Source organism: Littorina saxatilis, linkage group LG5, assembly GCF_037325665.1.
Source record: "Littorina saxatilis isolate snail1 linkage group LG5, US_GU_Lsax_2.0, whole genome shotgun sequence".
Lineage (NCBI taxonomy): Eukaryota > Metazoa > Mollusca > Gastropoda > Littorinimorpha > Littorinidae > Littorina > Littorina saxatilis.
Genome location: NC_090249.1, coordinates 1,228,320 through 1,256,162, shown reverse-complemented (window position 1 = coordinate 1,256,162; position 27,843 = coordinate 1,228,320). Strand labels below are relative to the sequence as shown.

Genomic DNA, 27,843 nt, shown 5'->3' with positions numbered 1-27,843 from the left:
GGTGAGGTGAGGTGAGGTCTTCTTCTTCTTCTTCTTTGTTCATGGGCTTAAACTCCCACGTTCACTCATGTTTTTAGCACAAGTGGATTTTTACGTGTATGACCGTTTTTACCCCGCCATTCAGGCAGCATACGCCGATTTCGGGGGAGGCATGCTGGGTATTTTTGTGTTTCTATAACCCACCGAACTCTGACATGGATTACAGGATCTTTTCCGTGCGCACTTGGTCTTGTGCTTGCGTGTACACACGAAGGGGGTTAAGTCACTAGCAGGTCTGCACATATGTTGACCTGGGAGATCGGAAAAATCTCCACTTTTAACCCACCAGGCGGCAGCGACCGGGATTTGAACTCACGACCTCCTGATTAGGAGGCCGACGTCTTACCACCACGCCACTGCGCCCGTCTATCTCCCAGGTCAACTTATGTACAGACCTGCTAGTGCCTTATCCCCATGCGTGTCATGCACAAGAACAAGTAAGCATGGAATTGGAAAAGATCCTGTAATCAGCATCAGAGTTCAGTGGGTTAGACTCACTCAGAGAAACATACACATTCCCAGTATACATCCCCCCAAAATCGGAGTATGACTGCCTAATGGAGGGGGGGCGGGGGGAATGGCCATATGCATTAAAGCTTACTCATGAATGGGAGTCACAGCCCACAAATGCAGAAGAAGAAAACATGATACCCCAAAACACTCATCCCTGGACTCTATCTTTCAAATCTCACATTTGTAGTGAACTCCTTTCCTCGGTTTTCAAATCCAACAAGTTTGGGCATCTTTTACATCCATTCCTTGTTTTTTGGGGTGTTATTTAGAAGCAACACAATCATTGTAAAATCACCCATAAGTCTCTCCGGCAAAACTGTGTTCAGTTTGTGATATTTACAAACAACCAATGGATGTACAAGCAGGAAACATTGCGAAGGATTCAAATATTATGCATTAGTTCTATAGACACATCAATAAATATCAGGCAACAGAAAGAGTCAAACTTTCTTCTGGCTCATTTATAGAAAGAAAGAGAGAACCGGTCTGACATGTTAATTTAATTAGTGAGTATATCTACGCACATACCCTCCCAGAGGGGAGGCTCATGGCGTTTACAATATGCCGTGTGAGATGGAATTTTTTACACAATATATCACGCATTCACATCGGCCAGTAAATCTCAAGCGTGTTAGGCGAGTAAATACTTTTCACGGCCTATGTTCACAGAAGAAAAAAGCAAAACCCATCTTGGCTCAGTCACAGGTGAAAAGTCAACCCTGTTCTGCTTGATTCACAAAAGAAAAGAGTCAACAATGCTCTGATCCATCTACAAAAGAAAAGATTCAACCCTGTCCGTGCAGAGTCAACCCCATTCTTGTTCATTCATAACGTAACACAATTCGAGCATTGATAGAAATTGGTACAGAAACTCTACCAGCACAACATTCCTTGCATGAACAAACAGGCGAGGAAAAGTAGTACAGTTGAACCTGCCCTTACGAAAACCTGTCGAAAGCGACCACCTGCCCACAATGACAACTCCAAAGGATCCCGAACAGGTTTTCTTCTATTTGCTTTCAATAGCTACAACCGTATGGTCGGTCCCTTGCGTGGTCGTTATAGACAGGTTGACCTGTACATTTCTCCTAAATAACAAAAATAAATGTGGATTCCATTCATCCGGCGTATACCACATTTGCCATGGTCTGCCATGTTTACATGTAACAGTTGTCTGCTGTGGCTTGCACCAGGTCTGCCATGGCCTGTCCAATGCCTTCCGCTGCCTGCAACATGCGCTTCTGTGTTGTGGACTCATCTGGGCACAGCGACAGAGCTGTCAACAGAAAGACACAACAAGTCTTCAGCATCAACGCAAAAATATTCTCCGAAAATTTGTAGAGAACTGTGCCCCTTTTCTAGGAAACATTAGCAAAGTTATAACTGTTGGTAACAAAGCCTGACAGAAGAAAGAATATGTGTGATGTCTGATTCTATGCAAAACACTCTTAAACTCTCCACACAAAAAGTTGTGCACAATATGACAAGAAGAGATACAGCAAAGCGACACTAACACAGAGACTTACAGGAAGGCACTCATGGCAAGCAACCACACAACTGCCTTTTTAGTGAGTCATACCTGCAACCAACACCTGCCCCCCGCCCAAACAAAGACAACAAAAGCTAACCTGAGTATGAGAGATCAGGAGGAAAGGCATCATCAATCCACTGGATCATTTCATCAATCTCTTGCCGCTCCGGCGATTTCAAAACGGAGTCCCCTCTGGACACAGCAAAGAGACTTTTGTCTGCACCGGGTGTCTGAAAGCCCAGCCTGTTCATCGAAGAGTGACGTTTCAAAGTCTCAGGTGTGTCCAGGGTTTCCACGCCTGACACTTCAAACGTGTCGGCATCCTTCAAAGACCCTGTGGACTTACGCCTGCACTTCATGTCTGGAGTTTCCGGCGTGTCAAACGAGAAATTGACGCTTTTTCGCCCGCTGTTCAAGCGAGTAGGTTTGGAGATTTTCTTGCGAATCGTACAGGGCGTGTCGTCTGCCCAGATCTCATCCACGCTGACATTATGTCTGAGTGGTGGTGGTGTGCTGACAGCAACCTTGTTATCTCCCACAGATCCCAGTCTAGATCCCTCTGCCCAATCCAAAGTATCCTCTGCTTCTGTTTGGCTTGGTGGGGATCCCGCATGGACTTGAACTTTGTGCTGGACTTTGGTGGCGGTGGGTGTTTCTGACTGTGCCATCATAATGCTTCTCTCTGGGTGGATGTAGCTGATGGACACTGTGTTCTTACTGTTGATCTCCGCCAGGAGTCGAGGAGGTTTGTGCTGGCCGGACTTCAGGACAGACGCTGTGGAAACGGCTGGCGTGGACGCAAACACTTCACTTGTCGACTTCATGCCTGCGCCTGTAGAAAGTAAACACACCTGATAAGAAATCTTTCACATAAATTAGGGACTTGAGAGGAGTGGGCCAGTCTAACATCTCATCAATTGGTGTGTGTTTATATCCACCTTGTATGTATTTAGCTTGGACTGGTACAACAGGTATGTGAAGCCCAATTCTGCACAACAATGTCCAAGGCTTTCTTACTTCTTCTGCTACTGTCTCTCATAACAGATAACATTGACAGTACCTTCCAACATAACAATAATATATGTATAAACTGTTTAAAATGCAGCCAACAGACAAAGAGTGAAACAGTCAGTACAGGGGAACCCCCTTTTAAGACCCACAATCTAAGACCTCCCCCTTTTTAAGACCTTGACTTTTCACATTGTCTGTATCATAACCTCTTCAGATTTACCCCTATTTTAAGACCCCTCCTTGTTAAGACCTTATTTTCTCCGATTGTTTACGGTCTTAAACAGGAGGGTTCCACTGTACCTGGTGCAGTGACATCTGCAACAGCGGTGGTGGTGGTAGTAGTGCCCAGGATGGAGTTGAAGAAGTCGCTGGTGTAGGCTTGGTGGTCAGCGGTGGTGTTGGTCATCTCTCCAATCGGGCTGATGGTCCTGGACAGCTCTGTTCCACTCTGTTGAGGGCAGTAATAGTCACTTTTCATCAATAACATTGCCCCCAAAGTGGAGTGAGGGTGCCTACATGGTCGGGGGGAACAGTCATAAGTGTAAAAACCCTCTCAGGCAAAACACGAGTGTATGTGGGAGTTGCTGCCCATGAACACAAAAGAAGAAGATCAATGAAATATTCAGAAAACTTTTCCATTGCCACAATTTTAAAAGCCAATATCAAAGCTACAAAGAAATGACTACTTAACAAGTGACAGGCAGCCACTTTTCTGACACTGACAGGCACGTAAAGGGAAAAGGGTACAGCAAACTTATCATGTACGAAACATAAAATATCGCACAGCTACCTACATGAGCTGGTAAAGAAAGCAACAGCCATTTTGAAGACCGGACTGCAAAAAACAACAACACAAGAAACCCGAATCACATACACCATGCCACACTGGCTCATAATATGACTTTGCAATTGCTGGTCACATGCCAAATAATGTTCCTGGTGACTTGAATTCCCCATTTGACAAAAAATGTCAAGTGCTATCTAACTACACACAAGCGATAAGGTTTTCTTTCACTTTCAGAATACAACAGAACACAAACCTTATCAAAGGTGGGATGGGTCATATCGGGACTGCCATGACCGCTGACGTCAGGGCTTACAGACTGTGATTCCAGACTGCCTTCCGATATCACCTCTGCCGTGGCGCAAGATCGCCACATCTCTCTGTCGCTCTCAAGACTACATGATCTTCCTCGCAGCTGTTGACGCAACAACCTAAAGCGAAAAGAACTGGAAGACTTGATTTGTAGCGGATTGTTTCAACAATAAGAAATTCTTATGGTCTTTCATTTGGGTCCAGGTTATTGACCACAGGATATCCCTTTTGCTGTCATGCATTCTTTGTTGCCGACATGGCAAAACTGGCCTGAATCTTCGTTACAAAACTACAACAGCAACTGCTTTATATGTCTGCAAGTTATGGCAGAATTGACATGCCCTTGTTGGAATCATGATTGCAATGCTGATTAGTGATTTAGAGACAATGATCTTTATATAACTGAAACATTTTGTATTTTATTTTGCAGGGTCATTATTGTACAAGCAACAAGGACTTTTTTCCCCTTTTTTTAGAGACAATGATTATCATAAAAGGGAATTAAAAAAAAAAGTGCATTGTCATTATTGTACAAGCAACAATGACTTGCTATTTTAACACAGTCTATGTGGCGATATTTACCTGTTTACCAAAGATGGTTACCATGACAGCACTGACCTGTTTTCTCGTCGTAGTCTGTGCACCAGGTGGATGAGACTGTGTCTGTCTTGCAGCAAGCTCTGGGCTTTCTTTGGCTGGCGCTGTCACAGACATGTATATTACATTACTATCCAGTTATATTCTGTGTACTTGTCAGTTTTTGCTGTTGTTGTTGTTACCTTTGACTGTTTTTAACAACATCCATGTCAAACAAAATAATGCTCATCAATTTACAATAAATGTGATTACATCAAGCTTCTTTTCCCACAAACAAATCCCCGTTTTTGCCTCAAGTCTTGTCCTAGCAAAAAGCAATACACATTTCCCATAAGGGAGACCGGGGCTAGTCCGCCCCCGGGGCACATCCGTCTTTGTCTGTTTATTCTTACGTTTGCCACCTTTTAGTCATTCACACCATGTGGGAGTGGTGTCCCTTCTTCCCGCCATATCCTGCAGAAGTTCAGAGGTTGCGCGCCCATATATCGTGAGTACAGATCACAAAAAGTGTTTTTCTTCATTTTTGTAACATGAATGCATAGGAGTTGACTTAGGTTTTGATGCATTACCTCTGAGAACAAATACTTAGTCTTGGTGTCGAGTGAAAGTGCGTTAATTAAGGTCGAGTTCTGACGAAAGTTTTGCTTCTTCCTTCCCATGTTGTGCTCGTTATCTGGCACTAGAGTTGCCTGCCCGTGCAGGGGCAAGTCCGCCTATTTGTCATGGGGCATGTTCGCCGTGAGCAGTATGTACAACAATGTTCATGCGCACATAAAAACTGTCTGCACATTGATATCAGCTACACATTTGTCTTGATGTAAAATAAAAAAATCAGTCTTCTAGTTCATCAAACTCGCCAGTTATGCTACCAAAAGCATAAAAGTAGGCGGACTAGCCCCGGTCTCCCCTAACGTAATTTTGTGTTACATTCTTTCGTATTTTGTCATTGGTATTTTTGAACCTAAATATTGAAGGGAATTAAAAAAGCGTTCCCACTAACGCTTGCCCACTACTAGTCTTGTACCTACTATGGGATGAGAGCGGCGGACTTGCCCCACCCTGTAGGTGGACTTACCCCGACTTGGGGCAAGTTCGCCTACGTTAGGGTAGGTCTACTTAAAGCAGTTTGTACAACAAATGTTCATGCGCACATAAAAACTGTCTGCACATTGATATCAGCTACACATTTGTCTTGATGTAAAATAAAAAATCAGTCTTCTAGTTCATCAAACTCGCCAGTTATGCGACCAAAAGCATACAAGTAGGCGGACTAGCCCCTGTCTCCCCTACACTAGGTCACATTATTCCTCCTCTCAGCTCTTTACTTTCTCACCAAAATCTTGCTTTTATCTCATCCTTCTTTAAGCACTCATCTCTGACATCAACAGGGCTTCAAGCATGAGAGTTAGCAACTGCAACTAGCTAGAAAGGCAACACAGCCAAATCATTTTTTCTCAAAGGATCTAGCCAAGGAACTACCGTAAATACGAATCAACAAACCCTCCAGAAGTGTGATTTGGCAAAGCCAAACTTTTCAGTGTGGACAATGTTGTATGACACAAATTCTGACTGCTACATGGAGTGAGAATCACAAATGTGTACCAGAACTCACAAGAAAGAACATGCTTATGATAATTTGTTCGAGAGTGGCAATTCTAAGCTTGGCGTAACAGCGTAGCAATTTGTCCTTAAACGTAGCGTGCTACGCTGAAAGCATAACAGTTGACAGCTGTGCACCACTCACCTCTTCAAGGTACCTAGCAGGAGAGTTACTGTTGTCGTACATGGAGCCATGGGAGGGGGAGGGGAGGGTCTGACTCCTCTGACTGGCCCCCTCCCCTCCCTGGTCAGAACTGTGACCGCTGTCGTCCGATGCCACCTCTCCATCAGCTGATCCCAAGCCCACATCCTCCTCTCTGCTGGCGGAAGGGGGTGATGGTGGGGCTGGGGTGGAGCGCATCTCCCTGTAGAAAAGACAGGCAATGTAAAGTAAAGGCTGGGGTGGAACGCATCTCCCTGTAGAAAAGACAGGCAATGTAAAGTAAAGGCTGGGGTGGAACGCATCTCCCTGTAGAAAAGACAGGCAATGTAAAGTAAAGGCTGGGGTGGAGCGCATCTCCCTGTAGAAAAGACAGGCAATGTAAAGTAAAGGCTGGGGTGGAGCGCATCTCCTTGTAGAAAAGACAGGCAATGTAAAGTAAAGGCTGGGGTGGAGCGCATCTCCCCGTAGAAAAGACAGGCAATGTAAAGTAAAGGCTGGGGTGGAACGCATCTCCCTGTAGAAAAGACAGGCAATGTAAAGTAAAGGCTGAGGTGACTACTTGTTGCTTTTTAAGTATACTCTGCCAAAGCACATTTCCATGTAGGAAAGACTTAACAATGTTCAGTTAAAGCTTGTGTGGTTGTTGTTTTGCATTGTAAGTACGTTGCACCTTCTCTCTGTTCAGACCTCCTTTGTCTCACATTCATCAAGACTGTCATTGTACCTTTCTTCAAGAGCTCCCTCTCTGTCAAAACAAAACTTTCTCCGATTCCTGGACACCTAAACTAAGGAGAGCAACGAGAAGAAAGAGAAATGAAAGACATACAGAAGACTATAGGGCTTGCTGTGTCATACAGAAGACTATAGGGCTTGCTGTGTCATACAGAAGACTATAGGGCTTGCTGTGTCATACAGAAGACTATAGGGCTTGCTGTGTCATACAGAAGACTATAGGGCTTGCTGTGTCATACAGAAGACTATAGGGCTTGCTGTGTCATACAGAAGACTATAGGGCTTGCTGCGTCATACAGAAGACTATAGGGCTTGCTGCGTCATACAGAAGACTATAGGGCTTGCTGTGTCATACAGAAGACTATAGGGCTTGCTGTGTCATACAGAAGACTATAGGGCTTGCTGTGTCATACAGAAGACTATAGGGCTTGCTGTGTCATACAGAAGACTATAGGGCTTGCTGTGTCATACAGAAGACTATAGGGCTTGCTGTGTCATACACAAGACTATAGGGCTTGCTGTGTCATACAGAAGACTATAGGGCTTGCTGTGTCATACAGAAGACTATAGGGCTTGCTGCGTCATACAGAAGACTATAGGGCTTGCTGTGACATACAGAAGACTATAGGGCTTGCTGTGACATACAGAAGACTATAGGGCTTGCTGCGTCATACAGAAGACTATAGGGCTTGCTGTGTCATACAGAAGACTATAGGGCTTGCTGTGTCATACAGAAGACTATAGGGCTTGCTGTGTCATACAGAAGACTATAGGGCTTGCTGTGTCATACAGAAGACTATAGGGCTTGCTGCGTCATACAGAAGACTATAGGGCTTGCTGTGTCATACAGAAGACTATAGGGCTTGCTGTGTCATACAGAAGACTATAGGGCTTGCTGTGTCATACAGAAGACTATAGGGCTTGCTGTGTCATACAGAAGACTATAGGGCTTGCTGTGTCATACAGAAGACTATAGGGCTTGCTGTGTCATACAGAAGACTATCGGGCTTGCTGTGTCATACAGAAGACTATCGGGCTTGCTGTGTCATACAGAAGACTATCGGGCTTGCTGTGTCATACAGAAGACTATAGGGCTTGCTGTGTCATACAGAAGACTATAGGGCTTGCTGTGGCATACAGAAGACTATAGGGCTTGCTGTGTCATACAGAAGCCTATAGGGCTTGCTGTGTCATACAGAAGCCTATAGGGCTTGCTGTGTCATACAGAAGCCTATAGGGCTTGCTGTGTCATACAGAAGACTATAGGGCTTGCTGTGTCATACAGAAGACTATAGGGCTTGCTGCGTCATACAGAAGACTATAGGGCTTGCTGTGTCATACAGAAGACTATAGGGCTTGCTGTGTCATACAGAAGACTATAGGGCTTGCCGTGTCATACAGAAGACTATAGGGCTTGCTGTGTCATACAGAAGACTATAGGGCTTGCTGTGTCATACAGAAGACTATAGGGCTTGCTGTGTCATACAGAAGACTATAGGGCTAGCTGTGTCATACAGAAGACTATAGGGCTAGCTGTGTCATACAGAAGACTATAGGGCTTGCTGTGTCATACAGAAGACTATAGGGCTAGCTGCGTCATACAGAAGACTATAGGGCTAGCTGTGTCATACAGAAGACTATAGGGCTTGCTGTGTCATACAGAAGACTATAGGGCTTGCTGCGTCATACAGAAGACTATAGGGCTTGCTGTGTCATACAGAAGACTATAGGGCTAGCTGCGTCATACAGAAGACTATAGGGCTAGCTGTGTCATACAGAAGACTATAGGGCTTGCTGTGTCATACAGAAGACTATAGGGCTAGCTGCGTCATACAGAAGACTATAGGGCTAGCTGTGTCATACAGAAGACTATAGGGCTTGCTGTGTCATACAGAAGACTATAGGGCTAGCTGCGTCATACAGAAGACTATAGGGCTTGCTGTGTCATACAGAAGACTATAGGGCTTGCTGTGTCATACAGAAGACTATAGGGCTAGCTGTGTCATACAGAAGACTATAGGGCTTGCTGTGTCATACAGAAGACTATAGGGCTTGCTGTGTCATACAGAAGACTATAGGGCTTGCTGTGTCATACAGAAGACTATAGGGCTTGCTGCGTCATACAGAAGACTATAGGGCTTGCTGTGTCATACAGAAGACTATAGGGCTTGCTGTGTCATACAGAAGACTATAGGGCTTGCTGTGTCATATAGAAGACTATAGGGCTTGCTGTGTCATACAGAAGACTATCGGGCTTGCTGTGTCATACAGAAGACTATAGGGCTTGCTGCGTCATACAGAAGACTATAGGGCTTGCTGTGTCATACAGAAGACTATAGGGCTTGCCGTGTCATACAGAAGACTATAGGGCTTGCTATGTCATACAAAAGACTATAGGGCTTGCTGTGTCATACAGAAGACTATAGGGCTTGCTGTGTCATACAGAAGACTATAGGGCTTGCTGTGTCATACAGAAGACTATAGGGCTTGCTGTGTCATACAGAAGACTATAGGGCTTGCTGTGTCATACAGAAGACTATAGGGCTTGCTGTGTCATACAGAAGACTATAGGGCTTGCTGTGTCATACAGAAGACTATAGGGCTTGCTGTGTCATACAGAAGACTATAGGGCTTGCTGTGTCATACAGAAGACTATAGGGCTTGCTGTGACATACAGAAGACTATCGGGCTTGCTGTGTCATACAGAAGACTATAGGGCTTGCTGTGTCATACAGAAGACTATAGGGCTTGCTGTGTCATACAGAAGACTATAGGGCTTGCTGTGTCATACAGAAGACTATAGGGCTTGCTGTGTCATACAGAAGACTATAGGGCTAGCTGTGTCATACAGAAGACTATAGGGCTTGCTGTGTCATATCAGATTTACACGAGTTTTTATTTTTTTATTATTAAAATGCGAGCGAAACGGAGCTTTTTAATATTCGAAACAGCAATGAGTGTAAATCTGACATGACACAGCAAGCCATGTAGTATTCTGTTTATCCTACATAATGTAGTTAAGAAGAAAACAAGTCGCGTAAGGCGAAAATACAATATTTAGTCAAGTAGCTGTCGAACTCACAGACACAGAATGAAACTGGACGCAATGCCATTTTTCAGCAAGACCGTATACTCGTAGCATCGTCAGTCCACCGCTCATGGCAAAGGCAGTGACATTGACAAGAAGAGCGGGGTAGTAGTTGCGCTAAGAAGGATAGCACGCTTTTCTGTACCTCTCTTTGTTTTAACTTTCTGAGCGTGTTTTTAATCCAAACATATCATATCTATATGTTTTTGGAATCAGGAACCGACAAGGAATAAGATGAAAGTGTTTTTAAATTGATTTCAACAACTTAATTTTGATAATAATTTTTATATATTTAATTTTCAGAGCTTGTTTTTAATCCGAATATATGATATTTATATGTTTTTGGAATCAGCAAATGATGGAAAATAAGATAAACGTAAATTTGGATCGTTTTATACATTTTTATTTTTTTTTACAATTTTCAGATTTTTAATGACCAAAGTCATTAATTAATTTTTAAGCCACCAAGCTGAAATGCAATACCGAAGTCCGGGCTTTGTCGAAGATTACTTGACCAAAATTTCAACCAATTTGGTTGAAAAATGAGGGCGTGACAGTGCCGCCTCAACTTTCACGAAAAGCCGGATATGACGTCATCAAAGACATTTATCAAAAAAATGAAAAAAACGTTCGGGGATTTCATACCCAGGAACTCTCATGTCAAATTTCATAAAGATCGGTCCAGTAGTTTAGTCTGAATCGCTCTACACACACACACACACAGACAGACACACACACACGCACATACACCACGACCCTCGTTTCGATTCCCCCTCGATGTTAAAATATTTAGTCAAAACTTGACTAAATATAAAAAAAGAAGACACAGAGAAAGCAAGACATACCATTCAGTCAACATACCATTCAGTCAACATACCATTCAGTCAACATACTATTCAGTCAACATACCATTCAGTCAACATACCATTCAGTCAACATACCATTCAGTCAACATACCATTCAGTCAACATACCATTCAGTCAACATACCATTCAGTCAACATACCATTCAGTCAACATACCATTCAGTCAAGCCTTTGTCTGCTGTGTTGTCCACAGGGAGGAAGGCCACTTTGCCAGGGCGGCGGTTACGTCCACTGATCTTGTTGCGCACAACTTTCAGGAACACTTTGGTTTCATCTCTGGCCGTCACCTGATGGAAGAGTTATACAGTGGAACTTTTCACACCCCTCCCTTTTAAGACTCTGTTTTCTCAGACTTTTTGTTCATACCCTCTGTAATTTTACCCCCATTTTAAGACTCTCGGAATAAACCAAATCATCTAGGCATGTCAGTGCCTTTAATCTCTTTTAGCAAACAGTATTTAGAAATAACTCTGTCAAAGTTTTTACTGGCTGAGGCAAACAAGTTTTGATCAGTTGTTGGAAGCAATCATGGAGTGACAGTGAATAATGAGCTCCAATGTTAAGCCCGTCCTTAATTGAGCCTGTAGTCGACTACACGAAGCTTCGCCAAGTCTTTATACCCAAAACTCGCAGCTACGGCAAAGTACTTCGTCCACTACATCGCTTCGTAAGTTTTGACATTCGAAGCTTCGCCGTAGCTCGCAACGAAGTTAGTTTTTTTGTAAGAAGAGTGCTTTTTGATTCAAGATGGACGACGAAATCAGACTCAATACTGTAGTGAAGAATGAATTTATCGACTTTGGTTGACCCGAAGTACAAGAACTAACCTCCTACCTGTATTATTTCATACTGCGATGCATTGACATGTTGAATGAAACTCGAAATCCCAGCGCTCACGCCGTTTGGTCCAGGCCGTGCTCGGTAAACAAAATAGAACACATAACTATGTGTTACAATTAACTTACGTCATCATCAAGTACGTAAAGTACAATTTGTGACGTAAAGTACTCAGAAAGAAGCACACCACGCGCTGGTCGAGACTACGCGCATGCGCTTTCTGGCTAATAAGATTTGAGACGCCAAGACATGAAAAGATAACTCTCTTCTCCGCCATAGTGCCTTCCCTTGGACTTCGTCGAAGCTTCGACGTAGTCTAGTTCCAGTAGCTTGGCGAAGTGAGCTACGCGTAGTCTAGTTCCAGTAGCTTGGCGAAGTGAGCTACGCGTAGTCCACTCCGTCCAATTAAGGACGGGCTTTACGCAGATTGTGATCGACAAGAAGAAGAAATGTTACGCAGAGTCTCTCCTCCCCCCTCCCCAAATATGCCGTTTTTTTCTTTCGAAAATATGTTAATGGGAGCTCACTATTTACTGCCGTGATGATCATTTACCTCCACTGACCAGTGGCCCCATGTTTACCTCATCATTTTGAAGGGGCGCAACTCTTTCCCCCCGACAATCCAAATCCAGACCGAGTTAAGTCCAAGATTTGTCTATATATCCCAACAATTCCCACTTGAAAGAGTCGTCAGATCAGTAACGATAACCAAAGTAGTGACAGTAAACTGTTGATCGCAAAAGTTGTGTACAGGCTGACAAATGCCTCCATCTTTGCGACTTACAGGCAAGCAGTACTCCTGGATGGGGTGTTTCAGCTGATGATTCTTGGCCACACGGCCGTGGAAGAAACAGTCCTGACACATGTTGAACTTGAAGCATTGCAGGCACTTGTACCTGACACACATCCAATCAAAAATAACATGAAGTGAAGAAATCCTGAAACTGAAAGAAAAGCACAAAGCAAATTCCACATACCGCTACCATCATTGGACAGAGATGACTATGTCCAAGAGTACATGCACTGCAGTACTATGCAGTGATGTTTTGTTTTTCATGCAGATGTTTCAAAACTATTTATTAAAAGAGATCAGTTCTATAAATAGCCTTGACAGCATTTTCTCAACTTTGTTTTTCTTTGCCTTCTGTTATTTTTTCCCGATTTCTCTGGATGAAAATGGCAAATAATAGAGAATGGTCAAAAATGGAAAATGTTGACAACTTTCAATTTCTATTTATCAACAACACCTTACCTAAACCCAACCATTGGTGTTGCTTTGCAGATGCTGCACTTGCAATCATGTTTCACTGCAAAGAAAAAGAGCACACATTGTCAATACATAAACATTTACAACACTTACAGTAGGCTTTGCATGAAGATTAACCTTGTTTCTTTAGGCATAAGATGCTTTATCTTCAAACAAAACAACTTCAAATTGTACTCAATCTTGAGGGCACTTGACCGTTAAACAAGGCCCTACCTGTGTAAGTGTATACATAAGACATACAACATAAGATAATTTATTGTCCATACAATTACACAATGTCAATGGATGGAAAAGTCTGGTTCATCTGCTCTTAAACAACCAAACAACATATGACAAACACGTAAAAGATAAAAAAATACGAAGAACTCCAGTTGCACTCATCATTACACACACAAATACTATGCATTCAGCATGACAGCCATACTCTTCCCCCAAGCAGATTTAGGTAAAGCAGCTGGTCTTTTAGCCAACACTTAGAAACACTCATCACTGGTGCAATTCACATCAGAAACACCCACAACTCCGTAAATCTACAATGATGTTGAAAAAATTCATGCAAAAGCAAAATTTTCAGCTGTACTTTTTATTTTTAAAATTCAGGACCTACCTGTTTGAGCGGCAATGAGGCGGTGTAAGGTGGGCAGCCAGATGAGAGTCTGCGGTTCGCGCATCAGCCAGGTGTAGAACCCTTTCTCTGGAACCCCGTCGCCCAGAGTGCCAGCCTGCACACAAACAAAGAACCATTCTTCAACATGATCCTAGTTATGAACTTTCTCTGAAAGCCAAAATGCATACTGGCTATCTCCAAAATGTGCCCTGTGGAAGTGATGTCACATGCTAGAAGAAGAGTAAACATTTTGAGATTTTTTTCTCCATTTTCATTACTTTATTATTTCATTGGCATTGCTAGGAAATGTGGGCCGCTTCCTCCCAGTAGAAAGGTAGCAGCAACAAGAGTCGAATCTGACACTAGGCTGATTGCCTACATCTGTCCTAGATGTGCAGTCTAAAACACTGTGCAAGGGCATTAAATTATTTACAGTTGACAAGTTTATAAGTCTGGCCTCTCCATCCCCAACCATTCATACACACAAACACAGAGTCTCTCTCTCACACACTGTTCATTACTTTTACTGTTCACGTCATTCATACACACAAACACAGAGTCTCTCTCTCACACACTGTTCATTACTTTTACTGTTCACGTCATTCATACACACAAACACAGAGTCTCTCTCTCACAGACTGTTCATTACTTTTACTGTTCACGTCATTCATACTGTCAAATACTCCTTTTATTGAACACTCAACTCTCTCAGTCTCACTCCCTCTCCTGCATTAATTTGTCACTTACAATACAAGGTACACATCACTGTCAGTGGCTATACATGTTGTTGTTTTTTGTCACTTACAATACAAGGTACACATCACTGTCAGTGGCTATACATGTTGTTGTTTTTTGGCTCACGTAAGTGTAGCCTATGCGATGCTAACTTTTGTCTGTCTGTGCGTGCGTATGTATGTATGTCTGTGGTAGAAACTTTAACATTTGACTGAACACCGAAATACTAATTTTACCTGGTTATTATTCAAGCAACAGCTTCAAAGTATTGAAGCAATGATCAACATTTCGTCGGCACGTATGTAGTTAAAGTGTGTATCCAAAGAAAACGGGTGGTGGGGGGTTTTGGGGGGGTAAAAACAGGTGACTGGTTTGTGTCGTGTGTGGTATGTAGACCAGGTCAGGGGTCAAGGTTAGGTCAGATCGCGTGAAGGATTGTGGTATAGATACAGTTATCACCGAGCTGCAGTTCGCCGATTCGGAGAAGACGATTTCACATTTCGGTTTCGTAGCTCCAGAAAAATAGATAAGGAAGACACCAAAGGAGATTTCCTAGAGGTTAATCTGCACAGCGTGTTTCCAGTGTCTGCGCGAGGAAGCGCTGTCGAAAGCGCAGTGTCGATCTGTCCATCTGGCAGTCGTGTCCCCGTAAGTAGGCTACAGACAGACAGATCTAGATCTAGTGTCTCGCACTCTTGCACCGTGTCACCTATGCTTACTGTGTGTGTGTATGTGTGACGGAGTGATTGAGTTTGTGTTACTGTTTGTCGATTTCTTACGTGAGCCGTGAAGGCTTCGCCTCTTGTTCTTACCATGCCAGACGCTCGCCCTCTTTTTCCACTACACTGTACGTTGTTTTTTTTGCAATGCAACACAGACCCATGTGATATAAGAAGTTAACTAAAGTGCAATAATCTGATTGTGATAATGACTTTAATTAATATTGTCATGTTATGTTAACATAAGGTTGTAGAACGCTGAGTCAGTGGCAGTGGCAACAGTTTTGCTTGATAGTAATTAGTATAAGTACTTATGTGTTTGACGTGCTTAAGTCTCACTGAATGTCCTAATAATCCTTTCACAAAATGTGTGTTTTAAAATCATTGACAGGCAGATTTGACGCGCTGAAGAAAGTTTTCTACTTTTACGTGCATTCATTGCAATAGACAATCAAGTGTTTGTTAACGTTGTTGTTTGTTAATGTGGTTGTTTGTTAATGTTATTGTTTGTTAATGTTATTGTTTTGCTCACCACTTGTACACAGCTGTCAACAGCAGCGGCAATGTTTTTACCAAAGGCCACACTCTCCCTCAGCAAGTCAGCTATCTGCAATAAAGACAGCAAGAGATATGCAGGACAGCATTTCATTTACTTCCAAATCCAGTGTCAAACACAGAGATTGTTTTTCAAAAGGTATTAAGTTGAGCACTCACGTCACAATACTCCAACACAGGTATGATTTAGCAAACAATCATGTTCAACTACTTTTCAATGGAGCAAAAACCAGAACAGAACAAGAAATGTTTACAGCGTCGCAAGGTAAGCTACTTTACTTTACTTTATTTGGTGTTTTACGTCGTTTTCAACCACGAAGGTTATATCGCGACGGGGGAAGGGGGGAGATGGGATAGAGCCACTTGTCAATTGTTTCTTGTTCACAAAAGCACTAATCAAAAATTTGCTCCAGGGGCTTGCAACGTAGTACAATATATTACCTTACTGGGAGAATGCAAGTTTCCAGTACAGAGGACTTAACATTTCTTACATACTGCTTGACTAAAATCTTTACAAAAATTGACTATATTCTATACAAGAAACACTTAACAAGGGTAAAAGGAGAAACAGAATCCGTTAGTCGCCTCTTACGACATGCTGGGGAGCATCGGGTAAATTCTTTCTCGTCCCAACCAATATGGGACTCCCCCTAACCCGCGGGGGGTTGGCAAGCTACTAAAAGCTGGCTTTAGTTACATTTGTCACTACAGTGAACCCCTTGTAAAACATCAACAAATCTGTGAAAATCACGTCTTAAAAAAATGGGGGTAAATTTACAGAGGTAATGAAGACAAAGTGTGAAAGTAGGATCTCAAACAGTGGCTCTCAAAGGGGGGCTTCAATGCACAACCAGGTAGATTCAAATAAACAACTATCTTCTCTCACCTGAACAAGATCTGCGATGAATGCAGACAGGCCGTCTCGACTGACGAATGTTTGGCTGCTCTTAATTTCTTGGAAAAAATCTGAAACGGTAAAGAAATGGTGAAACCAAAGTCTATCAGACATCGTACATGTCAAAACTATCAAACAGTCAACCCAACAGGAGCCAGAACAATGCATCAGATCAGAAAGTGTGCATCATTGGCCGAAGATCGAGGTCTGAGAACAACACTGTTAATTCAAATTTCAATGTTTTCTTTTGAAGTTTAGCAAGCAAAGGAAAGAAAAAATATTAATTTAATGTTTTAATTTAACCAAACTTAAAACGTCCATGTTTGAGTACCTCTTCTCCAATCATTTTCTTCTGTTGTCAGATTGCTAGACATAGTTTGATTTGGAGAGGCCAATGTTTTCAATGCATACTTACAATGGTACTTTTCAGACAGGCTGCCGTTGCACAGGGCCGCCAGTGCCAGCTTCACACTCAACACCCTCACTGTGCCTGTCCTTGACCTGGTACAAGTCACACACAAATAACTTATTACAGGTACACAGACCTGTTTACCTAATTGGAACACTTGGTGTATTTTCCACAGAGATTGAGTGTATTTTAAAAATATTGAGTGTATTTTCAAAATATTGAGTGTATTTGCTTACCAGGTAGAAGTGCTTGTTAATCATGTGACCGACGTAAATTGTTAGCAGTAAAATTCCCGTACAACGTCTGTCGCACTGATGATAAAACTGTAAGAATATATATATCACTGGAAATCGTCATACTTTTTCATCAACTTGCGCATTTATCGTATTCTTGGAAACTTGGCGTACAGAATACGACAAAATGGTATGAGTCAACAGGTCTGGGTACACCACAACCATTTTTCAAAGACCTCAAGAAAAGCCAGCAGACAGAGTGAAGGTCTCCAAAGAAGAGGGCGGGGTGGGTGCGTAATAAAAGGGGGGTTCCACTGTAGAGGGCAAACAAGTCAAAACAATGGTGCATATATACATACATGCCGAGGCAAGGTGTCACACAATCAGAGCAGGAAATTATCAATCAAGGTGTCACACAATCAGAGCAGGAAATTATCAATCAAGGTGTGACACAATCAGAGCAGGAAATTATCAATCAAGGTGTCACACAATCAGAGCAGGAAATTATCAATCAAGGTGTCACACAATCAGAGCAGGAAATTATCAATCAAGGTGTCACACAATCAGAGCAGGAAATTATCAATCAAGGTGTCACACAATCAGAGCAGGAAATTATCAATCAAGGTGTCACACAACCAGAGCAGGAAATTATCAATCAAACCATGTCACACAATTAAACATCCATTCTTGATGACCATTCAAATGATAGCTTCAACGAAATCAGTTGTTCGTTTGTCGGGCAAGATTAGGAAAACATCCTGGTATTTGTTTACTAATAATAGGATAGGGACATTTACGTCACTCTCATACATGCAAAAATGGCCTCAGGGCACAAGATTCACTTACACAGAAAGATGTTAAAGAAACATAATTAAAACAAGGAATTCTTGTTTGTTTGAACCTCTGACTTTTATAGGACAGCCATGTTTATCTTTTTGCCCCCCCCCCCCCCCCCACACACCTAGCAGGCAAATAATTACCACATACAACATAAGCACTTACAAATCAAACAGGTTCATGAGATAATTATGCAAAAGTTCAGAGGCCACGTCCTGTCGGAAGGTGTCAAAGTGGCGGTAGTCTGGCGTGTGAAAGATGTCGAGCAAGATCAGCTGCAGCGCCTGACTATCCACGGTGCCAGTACAGCCTGACGGGAAACCATGGTCGTGCATCACGGATTGCAAGCACTGCAGCGACAACAAATGCACTGGAAAAGAACCAGAAAAAGGTTTATCAAAACAAAATTGACATGAGGAAGGACATGAACTTTACAGCAAGTGGTACCTGTGATGTTAGGCCCTCCAATGAGAGGACACCTCTCTTGAAAGGACACCTTCTGTTGTCCCTTTGTTTAATATCTACTAAATATACCTGTCATGAAAGGCCACCTGCAATGTAGGGGCACTTTTTGCTGGTCCCAAGGGTGCACATGTACTTTCATCACAGGTACCACTGTACCATTAAATGTACTACTAACTTCTTGTAACGTCGGAACTTCATTCATCATTTTGCTGACATCAAGTACCTAAATTGTAACTAATTTTTCAAAACAATTAGATATGTGTAAGACTAAGAGTGAAGGGTATAAAAATAACAACAAAATATATAATGCAAGTTTGCAATGCACATAATCTCACACACACAGACATGTATACAAAACACTTTGGCTTACATCCAAACTTCTTCTGCAAATGTCGCAGCTTTAGAGCAGTTCTGTAAGCAGCAAAGTGAACATCCTGGTAAGCATCTGCAACACAAAAGTGTTTACATGTTCACGTACTCAAGCAAATCATAAAGGAGTCACTGAGAGGAAATAGCCCATCGAAAAAGTTGTAATTACACTAACCTGCCCCCCCCTCCCCTCCCCGAAAAAAAATACCCACCCCACCTGTTTAATCTTTTTTTGGTGTGTGTGTGTGTGTGCAGTTTTTGCAAGCAACTTTCTTTGTTAAGGGTTGCCCATTCCCAAACACTCGGACATGTATGCACCAAGCCTAAAGATTATCTTGTCTATGTTTACAATTGTGAAAAAGTTATATGGTTGGCAGCATAAAATAGGGTCTGTCAGGACACCACAACTAGGATTTCCCCCCCATCACCTTGCAAAAACACACAGTAACACTTATTCCAAATCAGAATGCACACATGCCAGTGTTGGTGAATGTTTGAATCAATCATCTGAGAAAGGTGTACATGATTATAGAGACCACACTTACCCAACTCTTCCATGACCTTGGTGTAGTAGGGATGATCCCAGTCAGTTGCGCCATCGGAGTTACTGCAAGGATTGATTTTTTACCACCAGTGTATAATATCTGCACTGTATTTACCAAATGTTCTGTGAATCTCCTCTCTTACACAAAATCACAACTCAAATTAAATATATAAAGATCTACCGCATAAGGCAATACATATTACGTACATAAGTTGGCATGCCATTTTCAATCTAACCAATGTAACAGAAAACAATTTTACTTTTATAACTTTATAAATTATATATATGTTTTATCACACAGAAATGACATGCCTGATAATGTCCATGGGAAAACGGGTCTTCTTCTTGAGGTTTTGTACCCAAGAGCAATACAGTGCACCCCCCCCCCCCCCCCCCTTTAATGACTTCCAAAATTAGGTCTCAAACATTGAAAAAGGAGGGAGTCTTAAAATATAGGTAATTTATATATGAACAGAATATCTGAAAAAAATAGTAATAAATTACTCCAAAATAGTAAGGGTAAACAGGTCTGCTTGACTCATCAGAGAGGCCATATATATATGAACAGAATATCTGAAAAAGCAAGGTCTTAAGCTTAAAGAGGAGGAAGTCTTTAAATGGGTGGTTCCACTATGCCTATACAATTTTGCCAGGAAAGACCCTTTTGTCAATCGTGGGATCTTTAACGTGCACACCCCAATGTAGTGTACACGAAGGGACCTCGGTTTTTCGTCTCATCCGAAAGACTAGCACTTGAACCCACCACCTAGGTTAGGAAAGGGGGGAGAAAATTGCTAACGCCCTGACCCAGGGTCCAACTCGCAACCTCTTGCTTCCGAGCGCAAGTGCGTTACCACTCGGCCACCCACTATCACACCAACAAGTCATGAACTGATTAAGGCCTGGACGCATGCTTGACTGTTGATTGGTTTGCGCAAAAAAGAGAATGTAAAAGTCAAATACACAGGGCCCACAATAAAAGTAATTCATGCATGTAGGATTTAAGTTGGACAGATCTCCATTCCTACTGGTCTCTGGATATTAAATTAGATAATATCATAGCAACTTACTGGATGTAGAAAGGCACACCACGATCTGTCTCCTGACATTGCCATCCTTTCACTATAGCATCTGAATAAGAAAACACACACATCTTGACATCATACTCTTCATAGTTTAAACATATTTTTATAAGCAATTGTACTACATTATTATTTATACATGTATATATATATATATTGTGTTTTTTCCCATGTGTGCTTTGGAATTGGATGTAAGAATATACAGTGAGTCTAGAAACTGTCATTGTTTTTCTCTTGCTCAGCTAGTTATTGCAGTTACTCTCATTCTCAATCTCATGGCTAGTGAACACACAAAAATACTCTCAAGTTGAACGTCTTTTGTCTTTTTCTTCTTGAAGCTTAATTTGTGGGCTTGAAAATTACGTGTTGAGATTAGTTAATTATTATTTAATTAATTATCCATGTGCATCAAAAAACTATCATGTAGGCTATGGCATTCAATGATTCATGAGAACAATCGGTAAGCATTTCTGATCTAGGTTCAAAATATTCTTACAATATAGACTTGTAGTTGTACTTAACTTAAGTATTGGTGAGTACTGTATACATATATATAATATTGTGTACATAATGATAAAAGTGACATACAGCTGTGTGTGACTGCATCAGTACATATATATACTAGGACTATTTATAGTGTGCAAATATTCAATTTCAAGTGTGTATTGTATCATGCATTCGCTTTGTCAGCTTGATATTTGGGGCAATCTTCTCAGCCAAGTATGGGCAGCTTTGCAAACCGTCTGTATCAAGCGCAACTGAAATTTAAATACTTGATATATATTGAGAGTGAGACAGATTGTGAGAGAGGAACACATGTATAATCAAATCACTGTTTTCACCCCCAGGCTTTTTTCCCTACTCAACAGTCTATACAACACCAGTGATCGGTGTTTTGCGCAGCACAAGCCTCAATTAGGAAACAAAAGAAGCCTGTGCGCCGTGAACAGTTACTGCACAGGAAGAAAATCAATAACAACGAGTCATGCATCCGGACGCCAAAGGCGAATGGTGGAGCGAAAACAATGAATGAAAAGGCAGATTTCCAAATCTATCCATACCATAGCTATCATCAGCTTGCGCTGGCGCCATAGTGACGTTTGAAATCCAGCTGTTAATAACGCTTCCGTTTATGGTGTTTTTCTGCAGATCACTATATCACTTTCACGCTGCTTGCAGCGTTGTTTTCCTTTTTCGACATTCGAAAATCGAGCCAGGAACGGCCACCACTTTCTACTTCCTGTACGAAATGCGCATGCGCACAACGTAGCGAAAGGAGACAAATCTATGGCGTCTTGAGGTTCAAGGTAAGTCACCTCATTTACTGTTTAGCGTGAAGTACGAAGAGTACTGATATAATTGATCACATTATTATTTACAGCATATCATTGGGTTTCATATAAACAACATGCTTTGTCCCGATTCCTTTCTGTGGTGTTTTTGAAGGACGTCAGTTTTACCCCCGTAGAAACGTACCAGTACATTCTCTAGACTCTACTCAATAAGTCACTTTCACTTGCTGTTACCCAGATCCATCTGATGCCCAGTGATTTCTCCCGATTTGATGAGAAATTTCAAAGCAGTCTTTATTTTAGTTTGATTGTTTCTTCAAATGTGGAAGGTATAGTGTGATATAAACTCAAACCGTAAAACAGTGTATGTGCAGTGTCAGATGCCAACTTGATGTTATCTTTACCTTTGGCTTTGGTTTATAAACATTACATGATATATATATGTCTTTTAATTATTAACACCTTCATTGCCAAGGCGTTTGCTATACACATCTATGGTTTGACACACTCCGTGCCAAGAAATGCACTGGTAAATTACATATAATTTTTGTTTCTCCTTATTTTGTTGAAGGGTTGCTACCAAACTTCACAGAAATGTTTGACAATGACAAGCATTACTTTAAGAGTTTAAAATATTCATTGGTGAAATATAAATCAGAAAATGTTACATGTAATGAAAAAGAATTGAGAAAAATGTGTAAAAGGCTGAGTCATGGAATTACTTTATCCCAGCGAAGCTGGAGGTATCCCACGAACGCTATACTGTAATCGACTTCAGAAATTTTCATACCGATAATACATGATAAACAAGTCGCGTAAGGCGAAATTACTACATTTAGTCAAGCTGTGGAACTCACAGAATGAAACTGAACGCACTGCATTTGTTCACAATGACCATAGTCCGCCGCTAGTGCAAAAGGCAGTGAAAGTGACGAGCCTGTTCAGCGCGGTAGCGGTTGCGCTGTGCTGCATAGCACGCTTTACTGTACCTCTCTTCGTTTTAACTTTCTGAGCGTGTTTTTAATCCAAACATATCATATCTATATGTTTTTGGAATCAGGAACCAACAAGGAATAAGATGAAATTGTTTTTAAAATGATTTCGGAAATTTAATTTTGATCATAATTTTTATATTTTTAATTTTCAGAGCTTGTTTTTAATCCGAATATAACATATTTATATGCTTTTGGAATCAGAACATGATGAAGAATAAAATAAAAGTAATTTTGGATCGTTTTATAAAAAAATAATTTTAATTACAATTTTCAGATTTTTAATGACCAAAGTCATTAATTAATTTTTAAGCCTCCATGCTGAAATGCAATACCAAAGTCCGGCCTTCGTCGAAGATTGCTTGGCCAAAATTTCAATCAATTTGATTGAAAAATGAAGGTGTGACAGTGCCGCCTCAACTTTTACAAAAAGCCGGATATGATGTCATAAAAGACATTTATCGAAAAAATGAAAAAAACACCCGGGGATTTCATACCCAGTAACTCTCATGTAAAATTTCATAAAGATCAGTCCAGTAGTTTAGTCTGAATTGCTCTATACACACACGCACAGACACACACACACACACACACATACACCACGACCCTCGTCTCGATTCTCCCTCTATGTTAAAACATTTAGTCAAAACTTGACTAAATGTAAAAAGGATTCGTTGTGCCCGATCAGGGGCTACAGTTGGAGATGGAAGTTCACCCAAAATTGGGAACATACGAACTAAAATACGGTGGGTGCTATAGGCGCCCCCATTTTTTTTAGCAAAAGCCACCCAAGGCCGCTTTGGCCGGGTAGAAATTCCGTAGTTTCCAAGTCTATGGATAAAGCTCGCGTAAGAAGATTACGTCAAGGTCGAAAGTCTTTGAAGTCAATTAAGGCATCATGACGTCATGCCTCCCTGTAGTCTTTCTCTCTCGCGCGGTGTGTGTTCATTTTGTGCACATGTGTTAGTGTTACTGTTTGTGTGTGTGTGTGTGTGTGTGTGTGTGCATGAGTCTGAGAGAGAGAGAGAGTGTGTGTGTATGTGTGTGTGCATGAGTTTGTGTGTATGAATGTGTGTGTGTGTGTGTTTGTTTGTAAAGGTGTGTGTGTCCGTCTGTCTATGTGCGTATGAGTGTGTGTTTTGTGTGTATGATATTTGCGTGAGTCACTGTGTGTGTGAGCCTCTGTGTGTGTGTGTGTGTGCGCATGCGCGAGTCTGTTTTCGTGTGTGTCAGTGTGTGTGTGTGTAAGAGAGAGAGAGAGAGAGAGAGAGAGAGAATGTGGTTACTTAGATGTGTGTGTGAGTACATGCATGCGTGCATGTGTGTGTGTGTGTGTGTTTGTCTGTGTAAGAGAGAGAGAGAGGGAGAGAGAGAGAGAGAAATGTGTGTGCGTGTGCATGAGTTTGTGTGTATATTTGTGTGTGTGTATGTGCGTGTGTGACTTGGGGTGTGTGCATGTGTGTGAAAGAGAGAGAGAGCGGATTTGTCCTTCGCTGGGGGTATGCAGTGCCTTGGCATTGCACTTCTACTTAATTTATAGTTCTTACAACTCAATTGACAAACACTAAAGTTATTGTATAAAGTGAATGAGTAAACTTGTTGCTGGTAGTGGTACAGGCTGGTAGTGGTACAGGCTGGTAGTGGTACAGGGAAAGAGTTTACTTTGAATCTACTGCCACGCGCACTATAATAGTAGCTAAACCTGGAACAATGACAGGCACATTGTGGAGTATAGATCTTCACCTGCCTATTTATTACCTGACAGATGATGAAGCAGAATATCACCCGTAGAGCAGATCAAGATAAAACAAAAACAAAAATGATGGCCTAGCACAATGAGATTGATAGTATGATACTGTTTGTTGACAGCCTGTTTACATTCATCTCCGCGCCTAGAAAGCCACAGGCTCGGATGATGAAGCAAATGAAGACAGCGGGTGCTGGATTTGTATCCAGTTGGCCACTGTCAGCGTGAGTTCGTCGGCAAGAAATTTATTTCTCAGAGTCAACTTTGTGTGCAGACTCTCCTCGGTGTCCGAACACCCCCGTGTGTACACGCAAGCACAAGACCAAGTGCGCACGAAAAAGATCCTGTAATCCATGTCAGAGTTAGGTGGGTTATAGAAACACGAAAATACCCAGCATGCTTCCCCCGAAAGCGGCGTATGGCTGCCTAAATGGCGGGGTAAAAACGGTCATACATGTAAAAGCCGTGGGAGTTTCAGCCCATGAACGAACAAACAAACCAGTAAAATAAATGAAAATGATGAAAAGACAGTCAAGGACAAAACAAAAACAATTACAATAACATATTTGATTAGTTTTACGAAGTGCTACCCTGAAAAGCCAATGATTCAGATGAATTTAGCCCTTGCCTTGACTTTTGTTACAATTAGAATTCATTATGACTGTGAGAAATACATAGTGGTTAAGATGCCAAGAGAAAAGCAGCTTTTGTCATTGTGTTGCTCTAACTTCTAAGCAGTCCAATAAACATAGACATAGACAGGGATCGCGCTAGCTTTTTAAAAAACGCGTAAGTCATACGCAACGAAACGAAAAAAACGCGTCACGGACCAATATTTTTGCGTACTACGAAAACACGTACAGACACAAACAAAACACGCACGAAAGACTTAAAGACACTCCTTACCTAAATACGGCGAGTTTTCCTGTCGAACTCCGCGCACGCCTGTCGAATAACACCCCTGCTGTCTCCAACCTTCGGGCCTTGCGAGTTTGTTTCCCGCTCTAATACGACTAGACACACTTTCCGCCTTTTGGAAGTGCGAGATGGGAGAGCAGCTAATGTCTGTTTCATTATCCGACAAGACATTATCTGGTAATACCCTCGTTACGTTCGTTTGCGATACTTCGATGCAAAAAGAAACGGACTTTAGTTTTGACGCGCAGATTTCATGTGTGTCGTCACTTCTCGAGCCCTATAGTCAGTTTCAGGATCGGGTGATTATTAAGTCAGAGCAAAAGCGCTGCGTGAAGACAAGAAAAAATTACAATATTTGTGCGTATGGCTTACGCGGCGCGGCGAAAAAAACGCGTAAGCGACTTTTAAAATGCGTCAAATACGCAAAAATCGTGCGTAAACGCGATCCCTGCATAGAACACTTTATTATCTCAACGAGGAGAAACTCAGGGGTGGTGTATAAGTACACCACAGCGTCGCCCCTCGTGAAGCGCTTTTATTAATGAAAGACACCCATTTAAAAGTTAAATGCATAATTTTTAGGGGCATAAGAGTTAAGACTCCATCAAGGATATTTGCAAATTATGTGCCATAAAGGAGGTATTGGCACTTTGTGCTTGCTTTTTTTTAAAGCCTTTAACTGTCATTGTTGGTAAGGCTTTGGCCTGTCAAGCCTGGCAAAGATCTGAGATGGAGAGCCAAGCCGTTTTCCCAGGAAGGCCAGTGCCTTTAACTGTCATTGTTGGTAAGGCTTTGGCCTGTCAAGCCTGGCAAAGATCTGTGATGGAGAGCCAAGCCGTTTTCCCAGGAAGGCCTGTGCCTTTAACTGTCATTGTTGGTAAGGCTTTGGCCTGTCAAGCCTGGCAAAGATCTGAGATGGAGAGCCAAGCCGTTTTCCCAGGAAGGCCAGTGCCTTTAACTGTCATTGTTGGTAAGGCTTTGGCCTGTCAAGCCTGGCAAAGATCTGAGATGGAGAGCCAAGCCGTTTTCCCAGGAAGGCCAGTGCCTTTAACTGTCATTGTTGGTAAGGCTTTGGCCTGTCAAGCCTGGCAAAGATCTCAGATGGAGAGCCAAGCCGTTTTCCCAGGAAGGCCAGTGCCTTTAACTGTCATTGTTGGTAAGGCTTTGGCCTGTCAAGCCTGGCAAAGATCTGAGATGGAGAGCCAAGCCGTTTTCCCAGGAAGGCCAGTGCCTTTAACTGTCATTGTTGGTAAGGCTTTGGCCTGTCAAGCCTGGCAAAGATCTGAGATGGAGAGCCAAGCCGTTTTCCCAGGAAGGCCTGTGCCTTTAACTGTCATTGTTGGTAAGGCTTTGGCCTGTCAAGCCTGGCAAAGATCTGAGATGGAGAGCCAAGCCGTTTTCCCAGGAAGGCCTGTGCCTTTAACTGTCATTGTTGGTAAGGCTTTGGCCTGTCAAGCCTGGCAAAGATCTGAGATGGAGAGCCAAGCCGTTTTCCCAGGAAGGCCTGTGCCTTTAACTGTCATTGTTGGTAAGGCTTTGGCGTGTCAAGCCTGGCAAAGAGATGTGCTGCATGTCAGACCCAATCAAGAACCATCAAGCGGAAAGCACTGGGAGGCGTAGAAGTAGTTACTTTGAAAAAAGAAACCGCGGTCTCATCATGACTAGGCAAGTTTCCTTCCGATTTGACGGTAACCTTACGGCATCTTTGTTATCACCTTGACATGTTATCCAAGCTGGTCCCCTTCCCGACGTCTCTTTTAAGTCTTGCCCTCTTTTCACTCATTTTTTGTCGTCTTTCTCCATTGTCCTCACAGCTTTTTTCACACTTCAGTGATTTACGTATTAGGGCCTGAAGCATTTTTCCGGTCATGGCTTTCATCGTCTCGTCAAGTCATAATCTATTCCCTAAAAAAAACAAAAAAATTAATTTGAATGAGAAATAAAAGCATAAAGAAGGCGTTCGAAAAGAAAATTTATTGCGCAGAATTATTATTTTATTTAACATTATCTATTCTCTCAAAAACAAAACAATGAATAGAATAAGAAGTAAGAATATTAGTAGAAGAAGAAAGAAAAGCAGAAAGAAGGCTCAAGGGCGTTCAAAAA

General features: G+C 42.0%; 2 protein-coding genes across 2 annotated transcripts in view; one reads left to right on the top strand and one right to left on the bottom strand.

The window, feature by feature from the left end:
• Window positions 1-21,880, bottom strand: LOC138965971 (dystrophin-like). Its single transcript, XM_070338056.1, has 18 exons — window positions 21,850-21,880; window positions 20,777-20,837; window positions 19,708-19,769; window positions 19,164-19,238; window positions 18,494-18,698; window positions 17,265-17,350; window positions 16,841-16,920; window positions 15,932-16,006; window positions 13,946-14,060; window positions 13,324-13,378; window positions 12,856-12,967; window positions 11,391-11,521; window positions 6,532-6,751; window positions 4,809-4,891; window positions 4,135-4,309; window positions 3,395-3,542; window positions 2,181-2,915; window positions 1-1,828 (listed from the first exon to the last, which is right to left on the bottom strand). Exons 1-18 carry the CDS (start codon window positions 21,878-21,880, stop codon window positions 1,710-1,712), a joined length of 2,568 nt encoding a protein of 855 aa, XP_070194157.1. The 3' UTR covers window positions 1-1,709.
• Window positions 21,881-22,058: 178 nt separating this feature from the next.
• The window catches only part of LOC138966029 (kelch-like ECH-associated protein 1), a 52,986-nt gene continuing 47,201 nt past the window's right edge, over window positions 22,059-27,843 (top strand). Inside the window, exon 1 of the mRNA XM_070338118.1 lies at window positions 22,059-22,095. The gene's annotated coding sequence lies outside the window, so the exon portion shown is untranslated. The remainder of the gene's footprint in view (window positions 22,096-27,843) is intronic.

Coding starts and splice junctions, on each gene's coding strand:
- LOC138965971 (XM_070338056.1), bottom strand. CDS start 21,880: ATGGCGCCAGCGCAAGCTGATGATAGCTATG. Junction 11,522..12,855: donor TCCAGGAGTACTGCTTGCCT/GTAAGTCGCAAA, acceptor CTCTTCCATCAG/GTGACGGCCAGAGATGAAAC. Junction 4,310..4,808: donor AGACTACGACGAGAAAACAG/GTCAGTGCTGTC, acceptor TTTTCGCTTTAG/GTTGTTGCGTCAACAGCTGC.